The sequence below is a fragment of the Melanotaenia boesemani genome, chromosome 8 (assembly GCF_017639745.1).
Source record: "Melanotaenia boesemani isolate fMelBoe1 chromosome 8, fMelBoe1.pri, whole genome shotgun sequence".
In the NCBI taxonomy this organism is placed as follows: Eukaryota; Metazoa; Chordata; class Actinopteri; order Atheriniformes; family Melanotaeniidae; genus Melanotaenia; species Melanotaenia boesemani.
In genome coordinates this window covers 33,986,785-34,011,607 of record NC_055689.1, presented here as the reverse complement: position 1 = coordinate 34,011,607, position 24,823 = coordinate 33,986,785, and the positions used below count along the sequence as shown (strand labels likewise).

The following is a 24,823-nucleotide window of genomic DNA, read 5'->3' as shown; positions in this document are numbered from 1 at the left end:
ATTTTCTATTTAATTAACTTAATTTAAGTTGATCTTAAAACAACTCTGTACAACATTAACAGACATTTTTTAGATTTTTAAGTTTTAAATGTTTGAGTAAAAACCAGCAGATGTCAGAGAATTACTGAGAAGGTGAAAAAGTAAATGTTTGTATCGTGACTAATATTTGCAGAAATAAAGAATAAGTTTAGTTGTTCAGTGAGATCTTAACATGTTTTCAGGAATTATTGAGCTTTTCTTCTGTAACAATGGCTGCATGATGAATTCTCTACTAATGATGAAAAAACTAACATGTAAAGCCTGAAGCAGCAGAAACTGACTTTAAACACATTTTAACTTCTACAAGAAAACAAGTGAAGGAAAAGAAATGTTTGTTCTTACCTGTTACATACAGTTTAGTCCCAGAACCAAAGATGATGAACCGCTCTTTTTTATACACGAGGTAGCTATATCCTCCACACAGTGAGAAAGACTGGTACAAAAACCTGTCTGCTGGTGAACGTGTCAGCTGAGGTGAAGGAGTTCAAATGATGAAGCAGGATCATATTTCAGCTCCATGATGTGTTTCTCTAATGTTCATATCAACATGACTGTCTCTTCTTCTCTTCTCTTTTAGCCACACTAGCAGCATGGCTCTGATGTTAATGTCAGTCTGTTGGTCAGTCCACTACTTTAGTCCAGATGGACTGGATCTGGACTAAAGGATGGAGGGATGGATTGACATGAAACCTTTAACAGACATTCTTGGCCCCCAGAGGATTAACTTCATGAAGAGACTTTGTTGATTCTTTTTATCTAGCGCCACCATCAGATGGACATTTGTGGTTCAGACTGAAATATCTCAACAACTATTGGATGGATTGTCTGGTTCAGATGTTCATGTTCCCCTCAGGATGAACTGGAATAACTTTGTGAATCGGTAATAGTGAAAAGAAGGCAAGGCAAGGTAGTTTATTTTTTATAGCACATTTCATGTCCAGGACAATTGAAAGTGTTTTACATAAAACAAAAGCATTACAGATATTGAGAAATAGTAAAAGGCAGAAACACATAGCAAGAATTACAATAAAATAATAAATTACATTACAATGATTAAATGCAAGATAAGTTAAACAGTTACAATGCAGAATTCATGCTTAGTCGCATGAGAAAAGAAATGTTTTTAACCTGGATTTAAAAATGTCTACATTTGGTGAAAGTTTAATCTCCACTGGCAGTTTGTTCCACTTGTTTGCAGCATAACAGCTAAATGCTGCTTCTCCATGTTTAGTCTGGACTCTGGTCTGGACTAGTTGACCAGTGTCTTTGGATCTAAGAGCTCTGCTAGGTTTATATTCTCTGAACATATCACAGATGTATTCTGGGCCTAAACCATTCTGGGATTTGTAAACAATCAAAAGGGTTTTAAAATCTATTCTGTGACTGACTGGAAGCCAGTGTAAAGATTTCAAAACTGGTGTGATGTGTTCAGATCTCTTAGTCCTGGTTAAAACTCCAGCAGCAGCGTTCTGGATGAGCTGCAGATGTTTAATGCTCTTTTTAGGAAGTCCTGTTAAAAGACCAGTACAGTAATCCAGCCTACTGGAGATGAATGCATGGATGAGTTTCTCTTGGTCTTTCTGGGAGACTAAACTTTTAATTCTGTTGATGTTTCTGAGCTGGTAAAAAGTTTCTTAGTGAAGCTTTGATGTGGCTGCTGAAAGTCAGATCTGAGTCTATCAACACTCCCAGGTTATGAACCTGGTCGGTGATTTTAAGAGCCCGAGTCTCCAGGTGTTTACCAATGCTGACCCTCTTCTCTTTGCTACCAAACAGAATAATCTCAGTTTTGTCTTCATTTAATTGTAGAAAATTCTCCCTCATCCAGGTGTTTATTTGCTTCAGACACTGACACATTAAGTCTATTTAACTGCAGTCGTCTGGTAACAGAGACACATAAAGTTGTGTATCATCTGCATAACTTTGATAATTATTTCTATAGTTCTGTAATATTTGACCCAAAGGGAGCATATACAAGTTAAACAGAGAAGGTTCAAGGACTGAATTGCACAAGTCATTGCCAATTGCTCAGATTCATAGCTGCCGATTGTAACAACATAACTCTGGCCTTCTAAATAGGACCTGAACCAGTTAAGGACCACGCCAGAAAGTCCAACCCAGTTTTCCAGCCTGTGCAACAGGAATCTGAGAAGTAAAAAAGTAAATTAAAAAGAATATAGGAGACATAAGGCGCATTCCGACAGAGAAGTTCTAAGAACGCAGTTCTAATAACTGTCCTAGTTCTAAGAACGGCTCTTCTCCAGGGGAACTGTTTCATGTTGCATTCGCACATGAGTTGGGGGCGGTAGAGGGACCGATGTGCAGAGATGGGAAAAGTACTTACATTCTGTACTCAGTAAAAGTACAAGTACTTGTGAAAAAAATGACTTTGGTAAAAGTAAAAGTAGTCAATGAAATAATTACTCAAGTAAAAAGAAAAAAGTACAGGCTATGAAATGTACTTTTAGAGTAAAAGTAAAAGTTTTTTTTTAAGTGTCACTTTAGATTTTAAACTCTTATACCATTACACTTTAAAAAATAACAGATCTACAAGCTCAAGGCACAGCGAGTGCAGCACTATGAGCTTGTAGATCTGCCATTTTCGGAAAAAAGAAATTGTGCAAATCTATGAATATATCTCCAAACAGGTTTGTGCTACTAACATAGAAACCTAGTTTTTTGGGTTTTTTTCAGTGGACTGTTAGGATTTAGAGGACATTTATGTGATCAAACATTTAATCAGGTCCTCAGGTCTTAATGTTAAACTCCAAACACATGTCTTAGTTAAAACTGGCCTTTGGCCAAGGATTGGTTTCCACACTGATGTAAAGTCTCAAGGAAAGTAGACCCACCTCTTGAAATCAAGTTTATATTTTTAATAAGACAGCAGCCTAGTCAGATACATATGTACAGTAAACACGTTTTTCAGCCATGCACAGAATGCACTGGACTTAGAGCAAAAAAAACAAATAGTGTTTTGTAAACATAAACCTATCACCTTTTTCTTTTCTACCCATCTCTTTACTCCCCAGTTACACTGGCAGGCAGCAGCTAAATCAACAATCAGCCTGAGTCAGATCTGTGCCACAAACAGACTGTATTCAGATTGGTTTTAATGGTCACGTGATGTTAATACCAATCAGAGTTCAGTCTGAATATGGTACAGATCTGATTCAGGCTGAATCTAGCCGTCAGTGTAAATAACGTCTTCGAGACAACTTGGCTGTAAACAAATTTTAAGTAACAAAAAACCCTAAGTGCTTTTTAGAAAATCCATCACTTTCCTCCATCTTGTCATCCCCAATTTCTGTCCACAGCTTTCTCAGCTTACAGGCTGCAGGTAGTGTTGTTTTCACATTAACAAACTTCAGTAACTTCAACGAGAGATCCATTGATGTGAGGACTGCGGAACCGAACCAGGCAGCAACACTAATCACAACACACTAATAGGCCCCAAATCCAAAATCCACAAAATCAAAGGTTTTAAAGCAGTTCCCCCATTACCACTGCTGTAAACCCTAGATTAAAAAATAAAATCATGGAAATTGGACATTAATATATTCAGCAGAATTATTTTATACACTTGAAAAGGATTGTAATTTAGTTTTCACAAGTGAATAATGCATATTGCAAGAAATAATTATGGATACTGTAAATCTGACAAAAAGATCTGATCATCAATAAACTAAAAAGCATCAGCAACAGTACAGTAGTCACTTACCACTTTTTAGGATCTCTTCGTTACATGTCCAGGTCGTCCTGAACTTGGGGACCAGAATTGCTGCTGCAATTAGCTCTGGATCACCAAGCATCTGTCCAAAACGCTTTTCAAGTCCTGCTTGTAGTGCGTCCAACAATGGCCCACAGTACTTGGAGGAGATGTGGAACTGTTCGAGCTTAGCCTTGATTAATCAATAGAATTTTTATTAGACAGAAATGCAAACACAGTAAAAAAAAAAAATCCAGTTTAATATCAACATGGCACTTTTTTTTATCCTACGGTAAATAAGAAAAACTACATGTACTGAGTTGAAAAGGGGGAGTGACACACACCTTGAGCAGTGTTATTGTAGGCACAAGCCATCCCATCTGCACGTTGGCCTCTCCCTGTAGGATATTGACGGCCTTCGCAACTGGTTTCATGGTCTTGGCGTATTCTCTCAGAAACGCAATCTCCGCTTGAGTCAACCTGCCAAAAACAAACATAAATGGATACAAAAAGTCTAACTACTAGAGAAAACAACATATTTCCAAAAAGATGAGCATACGTCACTATTACTTAATTTAGAAAGTAGGAATGTGTGGTGTTGATGGAAACATATTAACCACACGAAGGGAGTGTTGACCTCAATTGGTAAATATGAATTGATGAATATTACCTCATGCAGTCAATCAGTTTTAAAGACAGTAGTACTCACATGGGGATTTTTAGTGCACTGCAAACAGATGCGATGGCTTCTTCTCCTTGTTCGTTTATGATTCTTCCGAGCCTCTCCACAGCGAAGAAGAGAGAATTCCATCTCGTCTCGACTGGCCTCACAAGTTGCAGTTTGCATTTTTTTGCGATGATCTCTGCAGCCTGGGTGGATCTACTGGTCTTGTTCCATAGACTGTGGCACTTTGCAAATGCTGAGCGAGAGACCCTCTTATAGACTGGATCAGCATCTGCTGCAGAGAGATCAACTGTTGCAACCAGGTTGAGAAGGTGGCAGGCACAGCGATGATGCTTTGGCAGCTGATACTCCAGGCCATCATCTTCATCCAATATACCTCCAGCGTCAACAATCTCCACAGGTTCGCCTTCTTCCTCATCACTGCTCTCTTCTCTGGTTTGACTTGCCCCCTGGAGTGGTCCTCCTGTGTTGTTGTTTTCATCATGTCCATACACTTTAAATGCTTTTATGAAATTGGAGCCATTGTCAGTGGTTGTACACACTACCTTCGCCCGGATGTTGTATTCCGTGTGTATGTTATTCAGGGCACCAGCGAGTACTGCAAAGGTATGAGATCCTTCTAACTGACAGCATGCTAGAGCAGCGGAGCATCGTCTCATCGTCAGAGGGTCCAACCAATGGGCCGTGACACCTAGGAATGATCTTCTGTGTGCTGTCCAGCAGTCTGTTGTTGTAGCGATAAACTGTACCTTGGACATTGCAGCCTTCAGATTCTTCTTCGTGTCTTGGGTAGCTTTAACCACTCTGTTTTTGACGGTACCCCGGCAGATGACACTGACCCCTGGCTGCAGGTGCTGTACAAGGTCTTTGAAGCCTGGTTGTTCCACGACACTCAGAGGTTGCAAGCCTTGGATGACAAAGCTGATGATGGCATCATCCACACTCTTCTGTGAGACTTTCTTGGTTTCCCAGAGTTTAACCTGTGGTGGGGAAAACAATTATAGTACAATTATAGTACTGACTATATTTACAGTCAATTCCCAATGGCATACCACTCTCAAAAAGGTTGGGAACAGCACCTACTAGAAGCTAACCAGAGTCATGTGAACTGATAACAGCTGTGTCTCACAAATACATTTGCAAAATATCACACACTATTTCTTCCACTAAAGTGTCTACAGTATGCTCTTTTAAGGGCTGGCCATCTGTTACTTCTGTATGTCTAGTGTACAAAAAGAACTTTGTGACACTGAATGAGCGGCTGGAGGGGCATGTTGCCTCTCTGGGGCAGGCTCTGTAACCTGATGACTACAAATAAAGAATAGGTTGATCCCTGACATAGGTGTGCTGAGAGCATCTTTTGATCTCTGAATCTTAATAAGTAACATGAAAAACTTACATTACAAACCTGCTTGGCAGCGGGACCTTGACCTTCCTCTGGCTCAGAGGATTTCCTTTTGATGGAAGTTAATTTCAAGTATTTCTGTATGTGGTTTTTGTGCTTTCTCTATAAGTGAAAAAAGTAAAAAATAAATAAACGAATAAGTTATAGAGCCTTAACTAAAGGGTTGAATTGCATTCAAACATCTGCATTACTTAATTTACATTAAGTTTACACTTGTTATTTTGATCAACATGTGCCTGTATAATAGGTTAATTTACATTTTTATTATTTGCTGCTTGAAGACCTATTGTCTTATATGCCACCTTACATGTGTTTAAAGACCTGTTCATTGTTCCATACATGTGAAGATATATTGGTAAAAGACCAACTGATTGCTACTACTGATCCCAGCAGGAATAGATGACCTCATCAGACAGGTTTAATTACAGCTTATTCACAACAGTTCTTTTCGCATATAGAATACAATTACTTGGTCTATTATTTTCACATGCACTGAACAATGAACAGGTCTTTAAACACATATAAGGCGGCATATAAGACAATATGTCTTCAAGCAGCAAATAATATTAAATGTAAATTAACCTATTACACCTGTACTCCACCAACATCAATAAGCTATAGCATGGCATTATGGACCAAATTGTGTAATACATTAACAAAGACATTCTTTTAGCTCAAGATTTTGGTCTAAGAAGCCAAGTTTCATGAAATGAAACGTGGTCTTGTGGCTCAAGTGCTGAAAAATTATCGGTCCATGTCATATGAAAAAGTTTTAAACTACCAAACTACAACTTTGGGCCTAACTGGTACATCGCTGAAACATCATGATGGTCATAGAATGCTAAACTTATTAACCTAGCATAATGTCACGTTAACACTTAGCTGTTTGTTTTGCTTACCTCTATGTGCTTTTTCAAATTTGACGGAGAATTCTTGTAAGCGAGAAGCTCTCTGACTTTGGGTCTGCACAGGACACAGTTCATTCGCCATGAATCCTTTTTTGAGCCAACTAGCGTGAACATTTCCTTCAAGTAAGGCCATGTTCGTCCCGTTCATCTGGCTCGTACTTCGACACGGAATCATCAGGCTTTACCTCTACCACATTATCCTGCTCCTTGGTATCGGACATGTTGCTGCCTGGTTCAGTTCCATAATCCTCGTGTTAATGAATCTCTCGTTGAAGTTGCTGAAGTGAGTTAGCGTGGAAAAAAAAACAAACAGCTACCTACCAAAAGCCTGAAGGCACATGTGCAGGCAGAGAAAGCATGTGCGTGGTGCTACTGTAGTCTGTAACCAATGAAAAGAACGATCATGGACAGCGAGCTAATCACAAGCTGGGATGTATGTAGCCGTGAGTAATGTTTCATACTATTGGCAGAGCCTTCGAAGATGTTTTCCTTCTGGTTCCAAATAACATTTCAATTATTTGTTGTGCGTTAAAAGTTACGAGCCTGATTTGAAAATGTACGGGGTAAAAAGTACAGATACTTGCGTTAAAATGTAACGGATAAAAGTAAAAAGTACTCAGAAAAATAAATACTCAGTAAAGTACAGATACCAAAAAAATGTACTTCGTTACAGTACTTCGTTACTTGTACTTTGTTACTTCCCATCTCTGCCGATGTGACGCATACGTCTGCGACAGTGACGTGTGACTTTAGCGCCACATAACAACAAAACAAAACCCGCTAAAAACAAAACAACACGGCAAGCTAATATGGAGAACGAAGAGATCGTAGTGTTCATGCTCTGCTTGATGGAGATGTTACTGATGGACGATACAACCAGGCGTCTCACGGCGAGGCTGGAAGGCTCCTGAAAGTCAGAAGATGAAGAATCCAGCGGCAGGAGATACGCCGCTGACAAAGGAGACGACGTGTAAGTTTAACTTATTAAACATGCGCCGTATTTATACATGTCTTATGAGTAAACATTTCAGACGGTTTTCTACTGTCTGTGTTGAGCAGATTACAATAAGTAAATATTTCAGATGGCGGGTTTATTGTAACTCGTGTTCTGTTTCAGACGTTGCTGCAGCTCATTGAACCTCCTCACCGTCCGGCTGGTCCGGAGCAAAGCTGATAACTAGCGGGAAAAGGTTGTTCTCAATTTTACCGATGAGCAGTGGATAGAGAATTTGTGTATGTCCAGGGAGACGTTTCAATACATCTGTGGCCGCCTGAAGCTGCACTGGAGAGGATGGACACCACCACCTGCTGCAGATACTGAAGGAGATGGAGAACAGCCTGGATGCTTTACCTCCTGCCTTCCAGCTAATCACTACACACCTCTTCATAATAAGCATCATGTTCTGGAAGTTCGACAGACAGAACATACATGTATACACGATGTAAACATTTAAAGAGAAAATGTTCCATAGAAAATGCATCATTTCATTTTTTTTTTTTTTTTTTTGGTGTGTGTGTGTTATGTGCAAAATAAGGGTCTCATCACCTTTAAGCTTTGTGTGTTTTATGGAATCATCAGTAGAAAGGTGAAGGAGTAATCGGTCACTGAAGGGTTGGTTGTGACTGAGTTATGGTTTAGAATTATGAGGACATAGTCACACAGATTTAGCGTATATGAAGGTAAAAATATAAAAAGGGTGGTGAAATGTTTACAGGTGTGTAATTTGTGTCAGATCTTGGTTAAACATGATAAACTTCATTCTGTGATATGGAGCATATTATAAAGTTGATAAACTAATGTAATTTACACCCAGGGATAAGACTTAAAATGTAGCGACCAAAGATGGATTATTTAATATTTCATAGCTGTGATAAGTTAATAACAACTCAATATTTTTATTAGCTAATATTTTATAGATGTGGCCAAAGCACATCTAACAGACACAAACTGAATACTTCAAACTCTTTACAAAGTCATTTATTTTTTTATAGTGAATACAGCAGAGCAAAAATAACTATTTACATGTGTGTATATGCTGCATATCACACTGGCTTTTCCTGCCTAACGCAGGAGTCATTTGCTGCGGCGTTGCCCGAGTAGACATGTCGGTGGTACAAGCTGTCCAATTTACTGTTTTTTCGGTTCGTCCCACTCCGGTTGTCATGATCCTTAATTTATTTGTAGTCTTGTGTGAGTTTTCTATGTGTGCTGCTTCGCGTTATCCCGCGTTCTCTGACTGAGAGCTGATCATCAGGAATATTTTTATATTTTGCTGTGAACCTTCAAAACATCTCTGAAAATCCTCTGTGGCATAGACGGTCAGAAGAGCTTCGACCTCCTCATCGGTCCATTTATCGCTTGCTCTGTTGTTGTTTTTGTCCGTATGTGCAACCATGTTTTTTAAATGTGGTGGGGACACAAAATGCAGAAATCTGGCAAGGGGCGTAGCTACCCGTCACCAAACACCTACGTCATGAGGGTTCCTATAGAACCCCGTTCAGACCCTGCCTCGGAGCAGGAGCTAAAATGGTTATAGGAACTGGGGGCTTTGGTCCCCAGTTCCTATATGTCGGAATGCGCGAAAAAACGGCCTGGTTCCTGAAAAGGTTATAGGAACTGCAAAAGGTTCCTACAGTCGGAAGGAGCCTATAGATACAGTAGATAGAAGTAACAAACCTTCAATTCAAACTAATACCTGACAGCCAACTGCAACAACTGTACAGAAACACGCCAAAAAATTTCCTACAGCTTTTACAGATAAACTAAGCTGACAATCATCAGGAGTTCCTGAAAAATAACCAAGACGACAACAAGAACAAAATTGTAAAACTAATAAATAAAAAACAAAAACAAACATGTATCACAACAACAACCAAAATACCAGAAACACACACACACAAAACCTAAACAAAAGTATATCTTAGTGTATAAACCCACTGGACAACTCAGTGACTGTGTCAGCATGCAGAGGATGAGGAATGAGGAGTGAATCTGATCATACATATGTGGCACAGGCCCCCATGGACCAAGATTGGCAGCTGCCAAACCTGGCCATCCAGAGCAGCCATTCCCCCCTCCCCCACTCGCACAACATCCAGGAGGACCCGGCCCCCCAGATGACCATGCAGCAGGGGCCAGAACCCACCCCAATGTTACAACCACACACCCCAGAAACCAGGGCACTAATGACCTCTCCTCCTTCCTCCCCTTACCACCCCCGAGCCCTCTACACCCCCCAGCCCTCCGCCCCACCATCCCCCCTCTATCCACCCCATAATCTCTAACTCTCAGCTTCCCCTGCACCGTACCCATGAACACTTGCTCTCACACGCCCGCATCACACTTAACCCTCCCACCATGCCCTGTGGGAGACATCCCTGTTGATAGCGAGCCCCGAATCCAACTCCTACTACCAACCCCAAGCCCTGCCCGCCATGCACTACATGGCACATCACCCCAAAAGTTTTTTGTTGTTTTTGTCATGTTTTGATGTCTAAATGAAAATAAAACTAAGAGGTGAATCACAACAGGGTGCAGCCAACCAGGCCACTTAGATGCTTCCTCCACCCAACATGTCATGCTCACTTCCCAATACCCTACATGTGTGTGAAAAAGTGGGGAAGTAGAGGGGTCTGGGAAAATAAGTTCAGAGGGAAGCAAACTTCCCTCCAGAAAATAAGTTGCTGGCAGCAGTAGCCACCCGTTTCCCAGGAGGCCCCCCAGAGATCACTGTGTTTCAGGATTACATTTTTAGTCGGTATTATGAGACAAAACAAGCAGAAAAATACAGAAATCTGACTGATGCTGAAAGGGCGCAGGTTTCATACATCCAGTGATGCAGCAACCAAGACCAGGTTTGTGATATCCCACAAAATCGCTGAAAACAATAATCCATTATCGGAGGGAGAGTTTGTCAAAGTGTGCTTAGTGGACTCTGCAGCACTAATATGCCTAGTGGATATAGCTGGTGAACGGGGCTGAGGGTGGAGAGGGGAGAGAGTTCAGCATCCTAACCACCTGGTGGATGAAGCTGTTGTTGAGTCTGGTGGTAAGGGAACGGAGACTCCTATACCTCCTACCAGAGGGCAGGAGGCCGAACAGGTTGTGTGTAGGGTGGTTTGCATTGCACACGATTGTGATCGCCTTGCGGGTGAGGTGGGTGGTGTATATGTCCTTCAGGGAGGGTAGTGGTGCACTAATGATCCTTCCAGCTGTGTTCACTATGTGCTGCAGAGCTCTCCTGTTGTAGTCGGTGCAGCTCCCGCCCCTCACAGTGACGCAGCTGGAGCGGATGCTCTCAATGGTTCCTTGTGGTCATGATGGGTGGTGGGGCTCTTGCCCGCTTGAGTTTGCGCAAGAAGTAGAGGTGCTGCTGGGCTTTATTTGCCAGTGATGCAGTGTTGGTGATCCAGGAGAGGTCTTCACTGATGTGCACCCCCAGGGATTTGGTGCTGCTCACTCTCTCCACAGCAGCACCATCTATGGTCAGTGGCGAGTGTTGGATGTTGTCTCTCTGGAAGTTGACAACAATCTCCTTGGTCTTGCTGACGTTCAGCAGGAGGCTGTTGTCTCTGCACCACGTGGTCAGAAGATTGACCTCTTTCCTGTAGTGAGTCTGTAGAATGTTCACACCAGTAATGAATGATTTCTGGAACATTGTGGACAAAGTTAAATAGTCACACTGAAGAAGTATTAATGTTGCACTTCTTTATTGCAATATGTTTGTAAAACATGTTTTAGAAAATTCTCCTGCTTTACACAGGTCTGTTTTTTTTTTGTTTTGTTTTTTTTTTAGTTTCTTTTTTGATGAGACTTCACAGATAGAGGACTCCACCCAGATGGAGAGTCACCTGCTAGAATTCATTGTTCCAAGTCACGAAGGTAAAATAAAGCATATAAAGCCTAACTTTAGGTGAATTTTGAAGAGATTTGGGTGTGCATGCAGAGAAGTCTAATGAAATAAACACCTAAAATGTGTATTTTTAGAAAAAAAAAAAAAAAAGAATCTTAAAACTGACTTAATGTGTGTTGAGGTTGATCTTATTCTTGGTTCATACAACATGTATTACAATGACATGCACTCAGATAGAACTGTTGTCATCAATACAAAGTTGTCACCTATGACTCAGGATAAATGGGAAATGAACTGTACATATATAGAGCTTTTCAAGTCATATGCTGGCCACAAACCACTTTAACACTACATGTCACATTCACCCATTCACACACCCACACTCATACAGCACTTCTATAGTTATATACTAAATGCTTATCTTTTATCATATTACCCCATACTCCAATAAACACATTAGAAGGCAACATGGGGTTCAGTGTCTTGCTCAAGGACACTTCGGCATGTAGTCAGGGGAAGTCTGGAATCGATCCATGATGACTGCTCTTCCTCCTGAGCTACAATACCGGCAACAGTAAATATCAAGGTGTAAGAGGTGTGTACCAGATAGAAGAATAATGTGCAGACAGCTGGAGACAAACACCAGGCGTAACACATAAACACGTGACGTGAAAGTTGTACAGGGTGGCTAAGAAAAGAGAGAACTCATCTCCATCTGATGATTACAAAGATGTGTGTTTGGTGAGACTAGGTTGAGTAATTACAGTCTGGTTCGGATCAAAGTCACACAGCTGTCCAGTGTTCATGCTGTCATCTCAACCCTGAAAAGCTTCACAACATCATCAGTATTGTTCACTTCTCTGCTCTCATCACAGGATGATATCTGGTTCTGGCGTTAAAGTCAGTCATGGAAATACTTGAGGCTTCAGATTTTGTTTCATTTGAACTTTTCTTTTTCTGAGTCAGACTGATGACATAACATATCATTAAATCTGGAGAGTATCATCTCCCACAAGTTAATGAGCCCACAGGAAACTGGTTCTGATAGCCAGGAACAACCCAGTAACCTCCAGGAAGAGTTCTGTTGTGAAGTAGAAGCTGCTGGAACATCAGTGTCAACAGTCAAGTTTATTACAATGAACTGAGAGGCTGCTGTCTAAGGAAGAAGTTGGTGTTGCAAGTCAACACCTTCATGCTGGACTGAAGTTTGCAGCTGAGAAAATGGACAAAAAATCTGTCTGGATGAAAGTTTGATGGCCAGATGACACAAAGACTGATTTGTTTGGTCACAATGAGCAGATGTGTTTGGAGGACTGAAGGTGAAGAATTCAACCCCAAGAAGACTGTAGCAGCTGTTAAACAAGGTGGTGGTAGCATCATGCTGTGGGCTGTTTTGCTGCTCTTGTCTCAGTCAAAATGCTCTCTGGGTTCATCCTCTGAGAAGCAGAAACATCCAGAGGAAACTGATGGAAATCTGTCCAACAAAATCAGTGTCCTGATAAGCTGCTGCTAGAAGGACAAAATCCTGACCTGAGATCAGTCCAAGATTTGTCTTTTAAAATGGAATAAAGCGAAATGAGCTGAAATCTGCTGAAAGCTGTAAAACAACAAGAGCTGCTGGAAGTGTTTTCATGAAGAGCTCATTAACATTGTGAAGGAGGAATGGACTTTATTCCAGCAGCAGCTCAAAGCAGGAGATTCATATTTATCTGGATATTTGAAGGAAAACATTCATTATTAACCAAAGATGCTGAAAATGGATTGATTTGATTGATGGTGTGTTGAGGTTTCATTTCATCATTTAACACTGCAGATATCTGAAATCTTCACAGAGTTGATGGTTTGAGAAAATTCTGCTAATAAGAAAAAGAAGAATAAAATGTTAAATCCATAAAGACAGCAGTAAAGAAGAAACTCCCTCAGCTCAGTGTGTTTGTGACTCTGTCTGAGATGGAGGTGAAATATGTGAACCTGGGCTGTGCTTTACTGCTCTCTTCCTGCCACTAACACTGTTTGACATCTGCTCATCTGAAGGTTTTTGTACAGGCTGCAGGGATCATTTCTCACTGTGGAGATCACCTTTCCAACAGCTACAGTAGTAGGTGGCTGAATGATCCAGTTTAATTTGCTGTATCTGCAAATCCCAGCTGTTCTGATTGTTCACGGCTGAGAAATCATCTTTTTGAGGATGATTGTAACTTCTGTCGATATAACCAGATTTTTTATCAATATAAAGAATCAGTTTGAATGTTGCTTTCTTCTGGTACCAGTATGTCAAGTCAGAATCACACAGGTGAATGTTTCCACATCTGAAGGAGACGCTTTCACCAACTCTCCTGGTCAATGTTAAATCCTCCTGAATCAGCTCTGCTGCCATGGCAACCAGCGCTGTAGAGACACAGCCAGACAGATGAAGGTTAGTGTGACAGTGTTTGTTCCAGGTGGAGTTTGTTGGCTCCTGATTGGCTGGAAACACTCACCTGAACACAGCCAGCACAGAGCAGCAGCTGGGAGGAAAAGCATTGTGTGCAGTGGTGTTTCCTCTGGTGAACCTGGGGAGAAGTGGTGCTCTGATGCAGCTGAGGCCAAACAAGGACGAGCTGTGAGATCAGAGCAGGACCACGTGCTTTCTAACAGGTCCTCAAAGCTCCCATCAGCCCCTGCGGCCCACAGATCAGACTGCTGCTGCTGATTGACAGCTCAGCTGAAGCTGCTGTGTGCTTTCATGCTCTTGATTTCAATCTGACAGCAGATGAAAAAAATCTGCCTCACATGATGCAGAAAGACTAAAAACATTCATGTTCCCACAAACACGTTCAGGTTGGTGGTGAATTTAGTACCACACACTGTTATCTGTTGTTTAGCAGCTGGGATGAAAATACACAACTACAAACCCACACAGCTCCTCAACTCTCATTCAGCTCTTCAATGTGGGTCTGTGGATCCTCACTGGGAACACAATCAAACATACTGGGACATGTGGGAAAGCATCCCAGTGTGCATACTGGACATATGTTACAGCATCCACAGGAAGACACTTTCTTATCATTTCCATGTAGATTCTGTCATTTGAAGCTCTTTCACAGTCAGATCTGGACTATAAACCATGTTCTACACTGTATGTTGACATGTAGAAATAATTCCATTCTGCTTGTAAGAAGCTCTTTATAGAAACAAACATGGCTACACTGGTGTTACTGGATTATGTTGATGCATGAAAACAGCTTTGCTGCACAGCTGAATGATTGTGCTGAAAACACTGAGAACAAACTGAAGATGGAGCTGTTGTGTTACTTTGGCTTCACAGTCAGTGTAGACAATATACAAAGCAGCTTCAAAGATAAATGTGGAATCAAACAGAGTTCAGGAGCTGCAGCTTCCATCTTCATGGAAAACAATCAGCTGATTATTTCATTATTCTTCATATAGACGACTCAATAAAGATGAAACCACTTGATTTCCTAAATGTTTACTGGTTCCAACAAGTTTCTCCATTCCGACCCGACTTGGAACAGAAGCAAATATATTGGGACATGTGGGAACGTCAGCTGGAATATTTTGGAGCCTCCAGACAAAGAACTTTATCATTGATCTCTTTACTATTGAACATGTTTAAAAAGTGACTTTGAACATAATTAACATTCATTAACATGATGATCAAACTGGATTTTTCTCTAGTGTTTCATGTTTGTGTTTCTTTGGGAATGATTGGAATATTCTGTCTTCCATATTTACACATTCACTGTCTGAGCATAAAAACGTCTCCACCTGGATTTAACTCAGCAGATGATCTGGAGCTGCTTCAGTTGCTCAGGTCCAGGTTCAGCAACATGATGTTCCAGAAAAATCCGCTCAGCCGACTGTCAGAAGAAACTGGAAGCAGCTTTTTCCATCCAGAGTTTTTCCTCTGATGGAAGCAGCATATTCCAAGATGAACATTTCAGGATCAGGAACAACTGCTCAGTCAGGTTGGAAAGACAGAGTCTGAGCAGATTATCATCCATGTCTAATTCCTCTTCATCCTCCAGCTGCAGAAGGACCGTCTTCAGGGTGGAACTGACACCATTGTTGACTTCTGACCAGATTCCTTCAACTCTTTGCTTCTGGAAACAGATTTGTCTTCACTTCATTTCTTCTGCTCAGTTAATAAAAAATAGACATGATGAAGTCAAAGAGGGAAAAATGTCCTGAAGCTGAATTCTCATTAAATATGAACATTTCCATAAACAGCAGCTTTGCTCATGAAGCTGGAACTCTGCATACTGACCAACCAGATACTGTGTACACTGACAGCTGTGCTAGAAAAGGATCAGTTTTAGGAGGAAAAAGTGGAAATAAACTCCAGTGTGGATGTTTGTGCAGATGTTCAGGATGAACTTGATGTGATGAAAGTTGTTCTTGTTGATTTCATGCTGTTTAATGACGTGTTTCCTCTTCAAATCAGACAGGACTGGAACAGGAAAGAAAATGTAGATAATGGCTGCAAAAGCCAGAATGATGCTAAAAGCCAGAATTCCAGCATGAAGTGAAAGCAGCAGAAAATAAGCCAGATGTTCTTGTAGAAAACAAAGTTGTGGATGAAGTCTGCAGATGAGGCCTTCTTTCCTGATTCTAGCCATGAGTCGACAGCAGCTCCTGCATGAACAACCTGAGATAAAACTCCTGGCCGTCATCCACACACACTTCATCCCACATTCCACAGGTAAGTACTGCAGACCTGTGGAAGCAACAAGAAAAGCTAAATTCATTTGTGTCCAACTTTCAGACAGAAAGCTTCCAGATCACTTTGGTGTTCAGTCATTTCCTCTTAGACACGTGTTAGAATGAATGAGGACGACATTCAGATGAAACATGAAGACTTATTTCCAAAGTTTACATCACGTCTATATTTGAAAAGATCCACTTTGCTTTGATTTTGTCACTTGTTCATCTGTGTCGCCCCAATGTGTGAAAATAATCATTACAATTCATTTTTCTGCAGCACACACTCCTTTCAAGGCCAGACAGAGCTTCAACATCCTTCTTCTGTAGGTAGGACCAGTCTGAAGAAGAACTAACCACCATGATTTCCTCTTTCATAGCAGCTGATATTGATCATGAAATGGGACAATGCAGGTTGTGAATGTGGCTGTTATGGGATTGTTGTGAGCTTCATGTTGACTCTGATCATTTGCAGCTAATAGTCGACTGAAGATAGAAATTGTGTTTGAGTTTAATAAGTTCCTTACTTTTAGGAGACATGAGCTCATTGTCATTTGAGTGTTTATCAGCCAGATTATACATAAGCTGCTATTTCTAACTAATGAAATGACATTTTTAGTCTAATCTAGAACACATGTTTATAATTCTGATCCGTCCCAACTGGTTGTGGATGAAGACGTGTTTTCTGGATGTCCTTAGCTATTTGTAATCATGACAGGTGGGTATAAAATATGCCTGTTGAAATGTTTTAAACACTTGAGCTGCACATACAGGCACACATATCTACACAAAGATGCAAAAAGCAAAGAATGAACAGTGTGATGAAGCAGCTTCAGACCTCAGTTGTGGTTTTTCACCACTTTCCCAGTTTGTTGTGACACAAACAGCCATCTCTCCAGATAACAGAACTTTAAGCTTTACAAAGACGTTTCAGCTGAGTAGAAACTCCAGGACCAGTAAAAATAAAGTAAATTTAGCTCCTTTGTCTGGTGACAACAAAGATGAAAAGATCCACAGACCCACATTGAAGAGCTGAATGAGAGTTGAGGAGCTGTGTGGGTTTGTAGTTGTGTATTTTCATCCCAGCTGCTAAACAACAGATAACAGTGTGTGGTACTAAATTCACCACCAACCTGAACGTGTTTGTGGGAACATGAATGTTTTTAGTCTTTCTGCATCATGTGAGGCAGATTTTTTTCATCTGCTGTCAGATTGAAATCAAGAGCATGAAAGCACACAGCAGCTTCAGCTGAGCTGTCAATCAGCAGCAGCAGTCTGATCTGTGGGCCGCAGGGGCTGATGGGAGCTTTGAGGACCTGTTAGAAAGCACGTGGCCCTGCTCTGATCTCACAGCTCGTCCTTGTTTGGCCTCAGCTGCATCAGAGCACCACTTCTCCCCAGGTTCACCAGAGGAAACACCACTGCACACAATGCTTTTCCTCCCAGCTGCTGCTCTGTGCTGGCTGTGTTCAGGTGAGTGTTTCCAGCCAATCAGGAGCCAACAAACTCCACCTGGAACAAACACTGTCACACTAACCTTCATCTGTCTGGCTGTGTCTCTACAGCGCTGGTTGCCATGGCAGCAGAGCTGATTCAGGAGGATTTAACATTGACCAGGAGAGTTGGTCAAAGTGTCTCCTTCAGATGTGGACAAACGGACCAGTGTGCTAGCAGTTTCATATTCTGGTACCAGAAGAAAGAAACATTCCGAGTAATATTCGATATTGATAGGACAAATGGAAATACAGACAAAAGTTATTCAAATTATTCTCAAATAAATGATTTCTCAGCTGTGAATAATCATAACAGCTGGGATTTGCAGATAGAGAAAGTTAAACTGGATCATTCAGCCACCTACTACTGTAGCTGTTGGAAAGAAATCGATCTCCACAGTGAGAAATGATCCCTGCAGCCTGTACAAAAACCTTCAGATGAGCAGATGTCAAACAGTGTTAGTGGCAGGAAGAGAGCAGTAAAGCACAGCCCAGGTTCACATATTTCACCTCCATCTCAGACAGAGTCACAAACACACTGAGCTGAGGGAGTTTCTTCTTTACTGCTGTCTTTATGGATTTAACATTTTATTCTTCTTTTTCTTATCAGCAGAATTTTCTCAAACCATCAACTCTGTGAAGATTTCAGATATCTGCAGTGTTAAATGATGAAATGAAACCTCAACACACCATCAATCAAATCAATCCATTTTCAGCATCTTTGGTTAATAATGAATGTTTTCCTTCAAATATCCAGATAAATATGAATCTCCTGCTTTGAGCTGCTGCTGGAATAAAGTCCATTCCTCCTTCACAATGTTAATGAGCTCTTCATGAAAACACTTCCAGCAGCTCTTGTTGTTTAACAGCTTTCAGCAGATTCCAGCTCATCATTTCTTCTGCCAAGTTGCAGGTTGTGTTTCCAGCGCTGTACGTTGGTCTCTCTGTCTGTCAGTCTGTTAGCAACATTACTCACAAAGTAATGAACAAATTTTCAGGAAACTTTTACGAAATCTTCTTAATGGATTCAGGAATATTTGATTAGACTTTGAGGTTGATCTGGATTAACATCTGGATGCAGGAATTTTTTAACTCTAGAACTACCAACACTCCAGTAACCCCAGAACCACCAGAGGGTCATTTTTATACCAACACAGCAGAAATGACTTTAATCCCCGTCTGGCTTTGTGCCAGAGGATGCAGCGACATTTAAGGTCAGAGGAGGAAAAGAGTTATTAAGAAAAAATGATGCTGGTGGAAGCTCCTAGAATGATTGACAGGTAGACTGCAGCAGGACCTTCATCGGTTGCTGTGGATGATGTTGATGATGATGATGATGATGATGATGGTAAGCTGCACTGCTCTAAATCACTGATCTCCTGCTATGAGTAAATAGTCCCAGTAAACCCAGTAAGTTTGGTCCATACGAGCAAATTAGGGGTTAACATGCTAACAATTAGCAGTGAATACGCTAGTTGTTTACAAATAAAACAGCTGTTTTATTACCTGGTTAACTGGTTTAGTTCACTGGTTAAAACAGCAAATCTTAAATTTAGCTCTTTAACGTCTTTCTGAACTAAATCATCTCATTGAAAGTGAAAACATTTTCTAACGTCATTCATCAACATTAACAACGAGTCAGCTAATGTCAGATTTTCTTTATCAGCCTTTCTTTCAATTCAATTCAATTCAAACTTTATTTGTATAGCCCTTTTCATACATTGTCATGCAATACAAAGTGCTTTACAGTGTAAAAACATATATTAAAAATCTAAGAGTAGAATAATGCAAATGCTATCTACTTTACATTTGAAATCACACACATTCACACACACACACACACACACACCCAAGCGCGCAACACACAGCACAAACAGATGATGCCACTCTTCTTTTCATAGAATTAAAAGTATTCCTTCTAGTTCCTGTCTCTTTAACTGAAACGGTTTAAGAACAAAGTTTGAGAGAGAGATCTAAAAGACAAGATAAAAGACGATTGGCTTGACACCACTGTGAGGAAGCAGTACCTTGGGGACCCATCCACACCATGAGCGCCCCGCCAGCAACCACAGAGGCCATCGCCACAGGAGCAGCCAAGATCGGGTCAGGCGAGGGCCCCCACCACAGCCACAGGACTGCAATGCAGGGCCCGTCAGCCATCCCGTCCAGGTCGACCCCCGCAACGACAACCCTGCAGGCCGGAGAGACAGCCCACGATGTGGAGGATCCCCATGAGGGAACACCGGAGCTAGAGGATAAAAGATAAAAAAGATAAAAGCTGAAAATAAAACACAGTATAAGATACTTAAAAGAGCATAAATAAATCAACGTAATAAGAACAATAAAAGAAAATTAATATATATTAAAAAGTCAATTTAAGACCAAGATACAAATGAGTGATAAAAATAGACAAAATAGATAAATAGATTAATTAAAATAACTGAATAAATAAACTAATAATATTGTTAGTCAAATAACTAAATGATTAAGAAGTTCAATTAAAAGCTAAGCTAAAAAGATGTGTCTTGAGCCTCTTTTTAAAAGCATCTACAGTCTCTGCAGACCCGAGGCCCCCTGGCAGGCCGTTCCACAGGCGAGGGCCACAATATTGGAACGTGGCCTCGCCATGTGTTTTGGTCCTCGCCTTAGGAATGACCAAAAGGCCGGTACCAGAGGACCTCAGGGTCCGCGAGGTTTGTAGTCTAAAAGCAGGTCAGATAAATAAGAAGGCCCAAGACCATTAAGACATTTATAAACAAGTAAAAGAACCTTAAAATCAATCCTGAAACGCACGGGGAGCCAATGCAGCGATTTTAAAACTGGTATAATGTGTTCCCACCCCCTGGTCCTCGTCAGAACTCGTGCCGCTGAGTTCTGGAGTAACTGTAAGCTAGAAGTACTCTTTTTGGGAAGACCAGAGAGCAGGGCATTACAGTAATCTAATTTACTAAAAATAAAAGCATGCATCAGCACCTCCGTGCTGGCAAGAGAGAGAAATGGGCGAACTCTGGCGATGTTTTTAAGATGATAAAAGCCTGTCTTTGTGACATTTCTAATGTGTGGAATAAAGTTCAGCTCAGAGTCGAAAAGAACACCCAGATTTCTCACACACTGAGAAAGTTTAAAGTCTTGTAGTTTGCATGAGATGCTCCCTCTCTTGTCTTCAGGACCGATAATTAAAACCTCAGTCTTGTCCTGGTTGAGCTGTAAGAAGTTCTCTGCCATCCATGACTTTATATCTAAAATACAGTTTAAAAGGGTGTTAACTGGTTCTAGGTCATCAGGAGACACAGCGATGTAAAGCTGCGTATCATCAGCATAGCTGTGAAAAGCAACGCCATGTCTCCTGATCACGTCCCCAAGTGGCAACATGTACAGGTTAAAAAGTATTGGGCCTAAAATTGATCCTTGGGGAACCCCACACTGCATTTCATGGATTCTTGAGGAGCATGTATCCATACTTACGAAAAATTTACGATCCGTGAGATAGGAGTAAAACCATTTAAGAACAGTGCCTGAGAGGCCCACCATACTTCTGAGTCTGTGTATTAAAATCTGGTGATCCACTGTGTCGAAGGCGGCACTAAGATCCAGCAGCACCAGAACAGAAAGTTTCTGTGCATCTAAGTTACACCTAAGGTCATTAACAATCTTTAAGAGGGCCGTCTCAGTACTGTGGTTCATCCTAAAGCCAGATTGATATCTTTCTGAAATACTTTGTTCAATTAAAAACTCATTTAATTGGCTAAAAACAACTTTTTCAATCATTTTACTTAAAAACGGTAAGTTGGATACAGGTCTGTAGTTATCAAGAATGTTAGGGTCTAAATTACTCTTCTTCAGAAGGGGCCTGACCACTGCTGTTTTATAGGCAGATGGGAAGACACCCGTCTGAAGAGAGTAATTTACTATGTTTAAAAGCTCAGACTCAAAGAAACCATAAAACCTTTTTAAAAGAGATGTGGGAATTGGGTCTAAAAGGCAGGTAGTTGGCTTTAGCTGGGAGAAAACCCGACCAAGCATCTTTGCATCAACCAGGACAAAACTCTCCAGTGTTTCCTCTGGTAAAAATGCTTCAGATATGTTAAAATCAACATGTTGTTGAGATAAAAGATTCAATCTGATAGCACTGATTTTACCTCTGAAGTGGTCTGAAAAGCCCTCACATGCAGCCTCTGATGCTGGCATGGAGGACTTATTAAAATCTGTGTTTATTAAATTATCTATTGTTCTAAAAAGGAATCTGGGGTTATTTTTATTTTGTGCAATAAGGTCTGAAAAATGGAGGGTTCTTGCTTGTTTTACTGCATTATTATAGATGTACTGTTGTTCATGAAAAATCTCAAAGTGGATGTTTAATTTAGTTTTTCTCCATTTTCGTTCTGCTCTCCTGCATTTCCTTTTTATTTCTTTGATGCTCTCATTTATCCATGGTGATTTGGTTTTATCTTTTATAGATTTTGTTTTTAGTGGAGCAGCAGCATCAATAGCGGATTTAAGTTTGCAGTTAAAATGATCAACAATAAGGTCACAGGATGCAGGTAAAAACTGAGCAGAGGTATGATGTAAAATGTTAATAAAATTTGCAGCCACTTCAGAAGTAATATATCGCTTCCTCACAGTTCTCACTGGGGCCTCCCGCTGCCTAAAACTGGTGATGTTAAAAAACACACAGTAGTGGTCAGACACAGCCAGGTCAACAACAGAGGACACACCTGTGGACAGGCCATATGTAATGACCAAGTCCAGGGTGCGTCCTCTGTTAAGAGTCGGCTGTGTGACAAGTTGTTTGAAATCCATGCTGTCTAAAAGGTTTAAGAACTCTCTTCCATAAGGATCAGAGCTGTTAAAAATATGTAGATTAAAATCACCAGTTATTAAAATTTTGTCATGACTTGAGTGTATAGATGTTAAAAAGTCAGAGAATTCTTGAATAAAACAGGATGGAGGCTTTGGTGGTCGATAAACTGTAACACATAAAATGGACGGGTTGCTAAAAACAAATGCATGATGCTCAAAAGAAGAGTAACTATATAAAAGGATTGTCTTTGTTAAAATTGAGTTGTGAGCGATCGATGCTGTGCCCCCGCCTCTTTTGCCTCCCCTGGTAGAAAATAAAAAGTTAAAATTTGGGGGAGATACCTCAGTGAGAATAGCCGGGGCGTCGGTGCCAAGCCACGTTTCAGTTAAAAAGAGACAGTCTATCTTGTTGTCTAAAATCAAGTCATTGATGATAAAAGTCTTATTTAAAAGAGATCTGACATTTAAAAGTGCCATGTTAAATACTGTAGGTAGGTTTTTTTGTGTAGTGTTTGGATTATTTGTAGAAACCAGATGGATGGGGCGGAGATGTCTGATTGTGGACCTGGTGTGTGGATGGGGGTGCTGGTGATTTCTGCTAGTGATGAGTGCTGGAATGGATTTTACTGGAGGTGAGGGTTTGCGTGGGGATGTGGGGTTGGTATATTGTCAATCTGTGAATGGTTTATGGGAATGTACAGTCAGATTTATGTTTGTGGATAGGAGTCTGGAACCTGTGTGATTTGGATGAATGCCGTCACGTTTGAAAAGATATGGTCTATTGTGAAAAGTTGTGAAATTGTCTACAAATGGAATATTGTGTGTGGTGCAGTAACCTTTAAGCCAGATGTGGAGTTGTTGTACACGGCTGAATTTGACGTCTCCAAACCGGGGTGATGGAAGTGGACCAGAGATGATGCAGTGTTTCTTTAAGCGTATGATGGTTTGGATGAGTGAGATGAAGTCCATTTTTAGAGTCTCTGACTGCTGTAGTTTGAGATCGTTGATGCCTGCGTGGATGATGATGGTGGAAACTGATGGATTCTCTTGTGAAACTGTTATTGGTTGTGGGACAGTCGGACACTTTTGGGTCAAAATATGTCACAGGCAGCTTCTGTGTTGGTGTTTATGGACAATAAATGTCATGATACAGGTGATGTTATCCTGCTGTGTATTGGTGCCTGACACACCTCCACCAGGACCTTTGGACAGGTGTGCTATGACACCTCTCTGAACACCTCAGTGGGCCTACGTAGGTCCTCAGCTGGGGACCACCAGTCATTGTTCCTTTAACCCCAGTATGTGTCGTGATGACGGAGCCATGGCAGGGATCTCTCCCTACTACCCCCTGCTGAAGCCTGTTACGACCCCCTCTGTATCTAGGGGTGACAGGGTCGGTAACAAAACGAACCGGACAAACCAAATGATATTCAATAATATTTATTATACAAACTCGGGTTCAAAATGACAAAACAAACTCAAAATCATCAACAAAAGGTATCCTTATCTCAGGTAGTATATCAAATATGGTAACAAGTAACAAAAGGTGTCCTTAATTTGGTACAATATTACAATTAACAACTACAATTAACCTTACAACCAAAATCAATAGTTAATGACTCCTAAAGCTAATATAACTCAAATTATCCTTAAGGCTTCAACAAACAAGCAAAACCATAAAATTAAACATAAATCCAATAATCCAAACTCTAAACCACTACTCAAACTTGAGAGTGTCTCTTCTTTTTAGTTCAATCACAAAAGTGTACAAAATAGGGATTCTAAGGCATACAAACCACAAGGGATCAAATACTGCCAGTGTCTCTCAAACAATCACAAACCGGCAAACTGTGTGCCAGAGGAGCACAGCTGCCCCGAATGATGACAACTGCTCCCTTTTAAGGACAGGGAATCCCCTGGATTGGTCCTCATTGAAAGGGATGGTGTCCAACCATGGCGACAGGATGGTGGGATGGTCCTGCTGTAGGTGGATCTGTGATGGTGTTGACCAATCACTGACGAGACGAGTGAAGTGTAGGAAATAGGAAGTCCCCACCAGAGTGCATCCATGCAGCAGCAAGAAAAAACACATCCATAGGCAAAGCCGGGGATGTGACAAAACCCTAGGTGTTGTTCAGCCCCCCCTTATGCTTCCTCCTTTACCACAGCCAGAAGCTCCCTTTCTCTGCCTCCGCAGCCAGCTGTTTCATGGTTTTCTGATGCCCCACCC

General features: G+C 41.0%; 2 protein-coding genes across 2 annotated transcripts in view; both read right to left on the bottom strand.

Annotated features, from left to right (window-relative positions):
* The window catches only part of LOC121645163 (immunoglobulin lambda-like polypeptide 5), a 36,881-nt gene that overhangs the window by 1,572 nt on the left and 10,486 nt on the right, over positions 1-24,823 (bottom strand). The gene's annotated exons all lie outside the window — the stretch shown is intronic.
* On the bottom strand, positions 3,595-5,191 carry LOC121645145. The gene is made up of 3 exons (XM_041993545.1): positions 4,458-5,191; positions 4,093-4,228; positions 3,595-3,941 (listed from the first exon to the last, which is right to left on the bottom strand). The coding sequence occupies exons 1-3, from the start codon at positions 5,189-5,191 to the stop codon at positions 3,753-3,755; spliced, it is 1,059 nt and encodes a 352-aa protein (XP_041849479.1). The 3' UTR covers positions 3,595-3,752.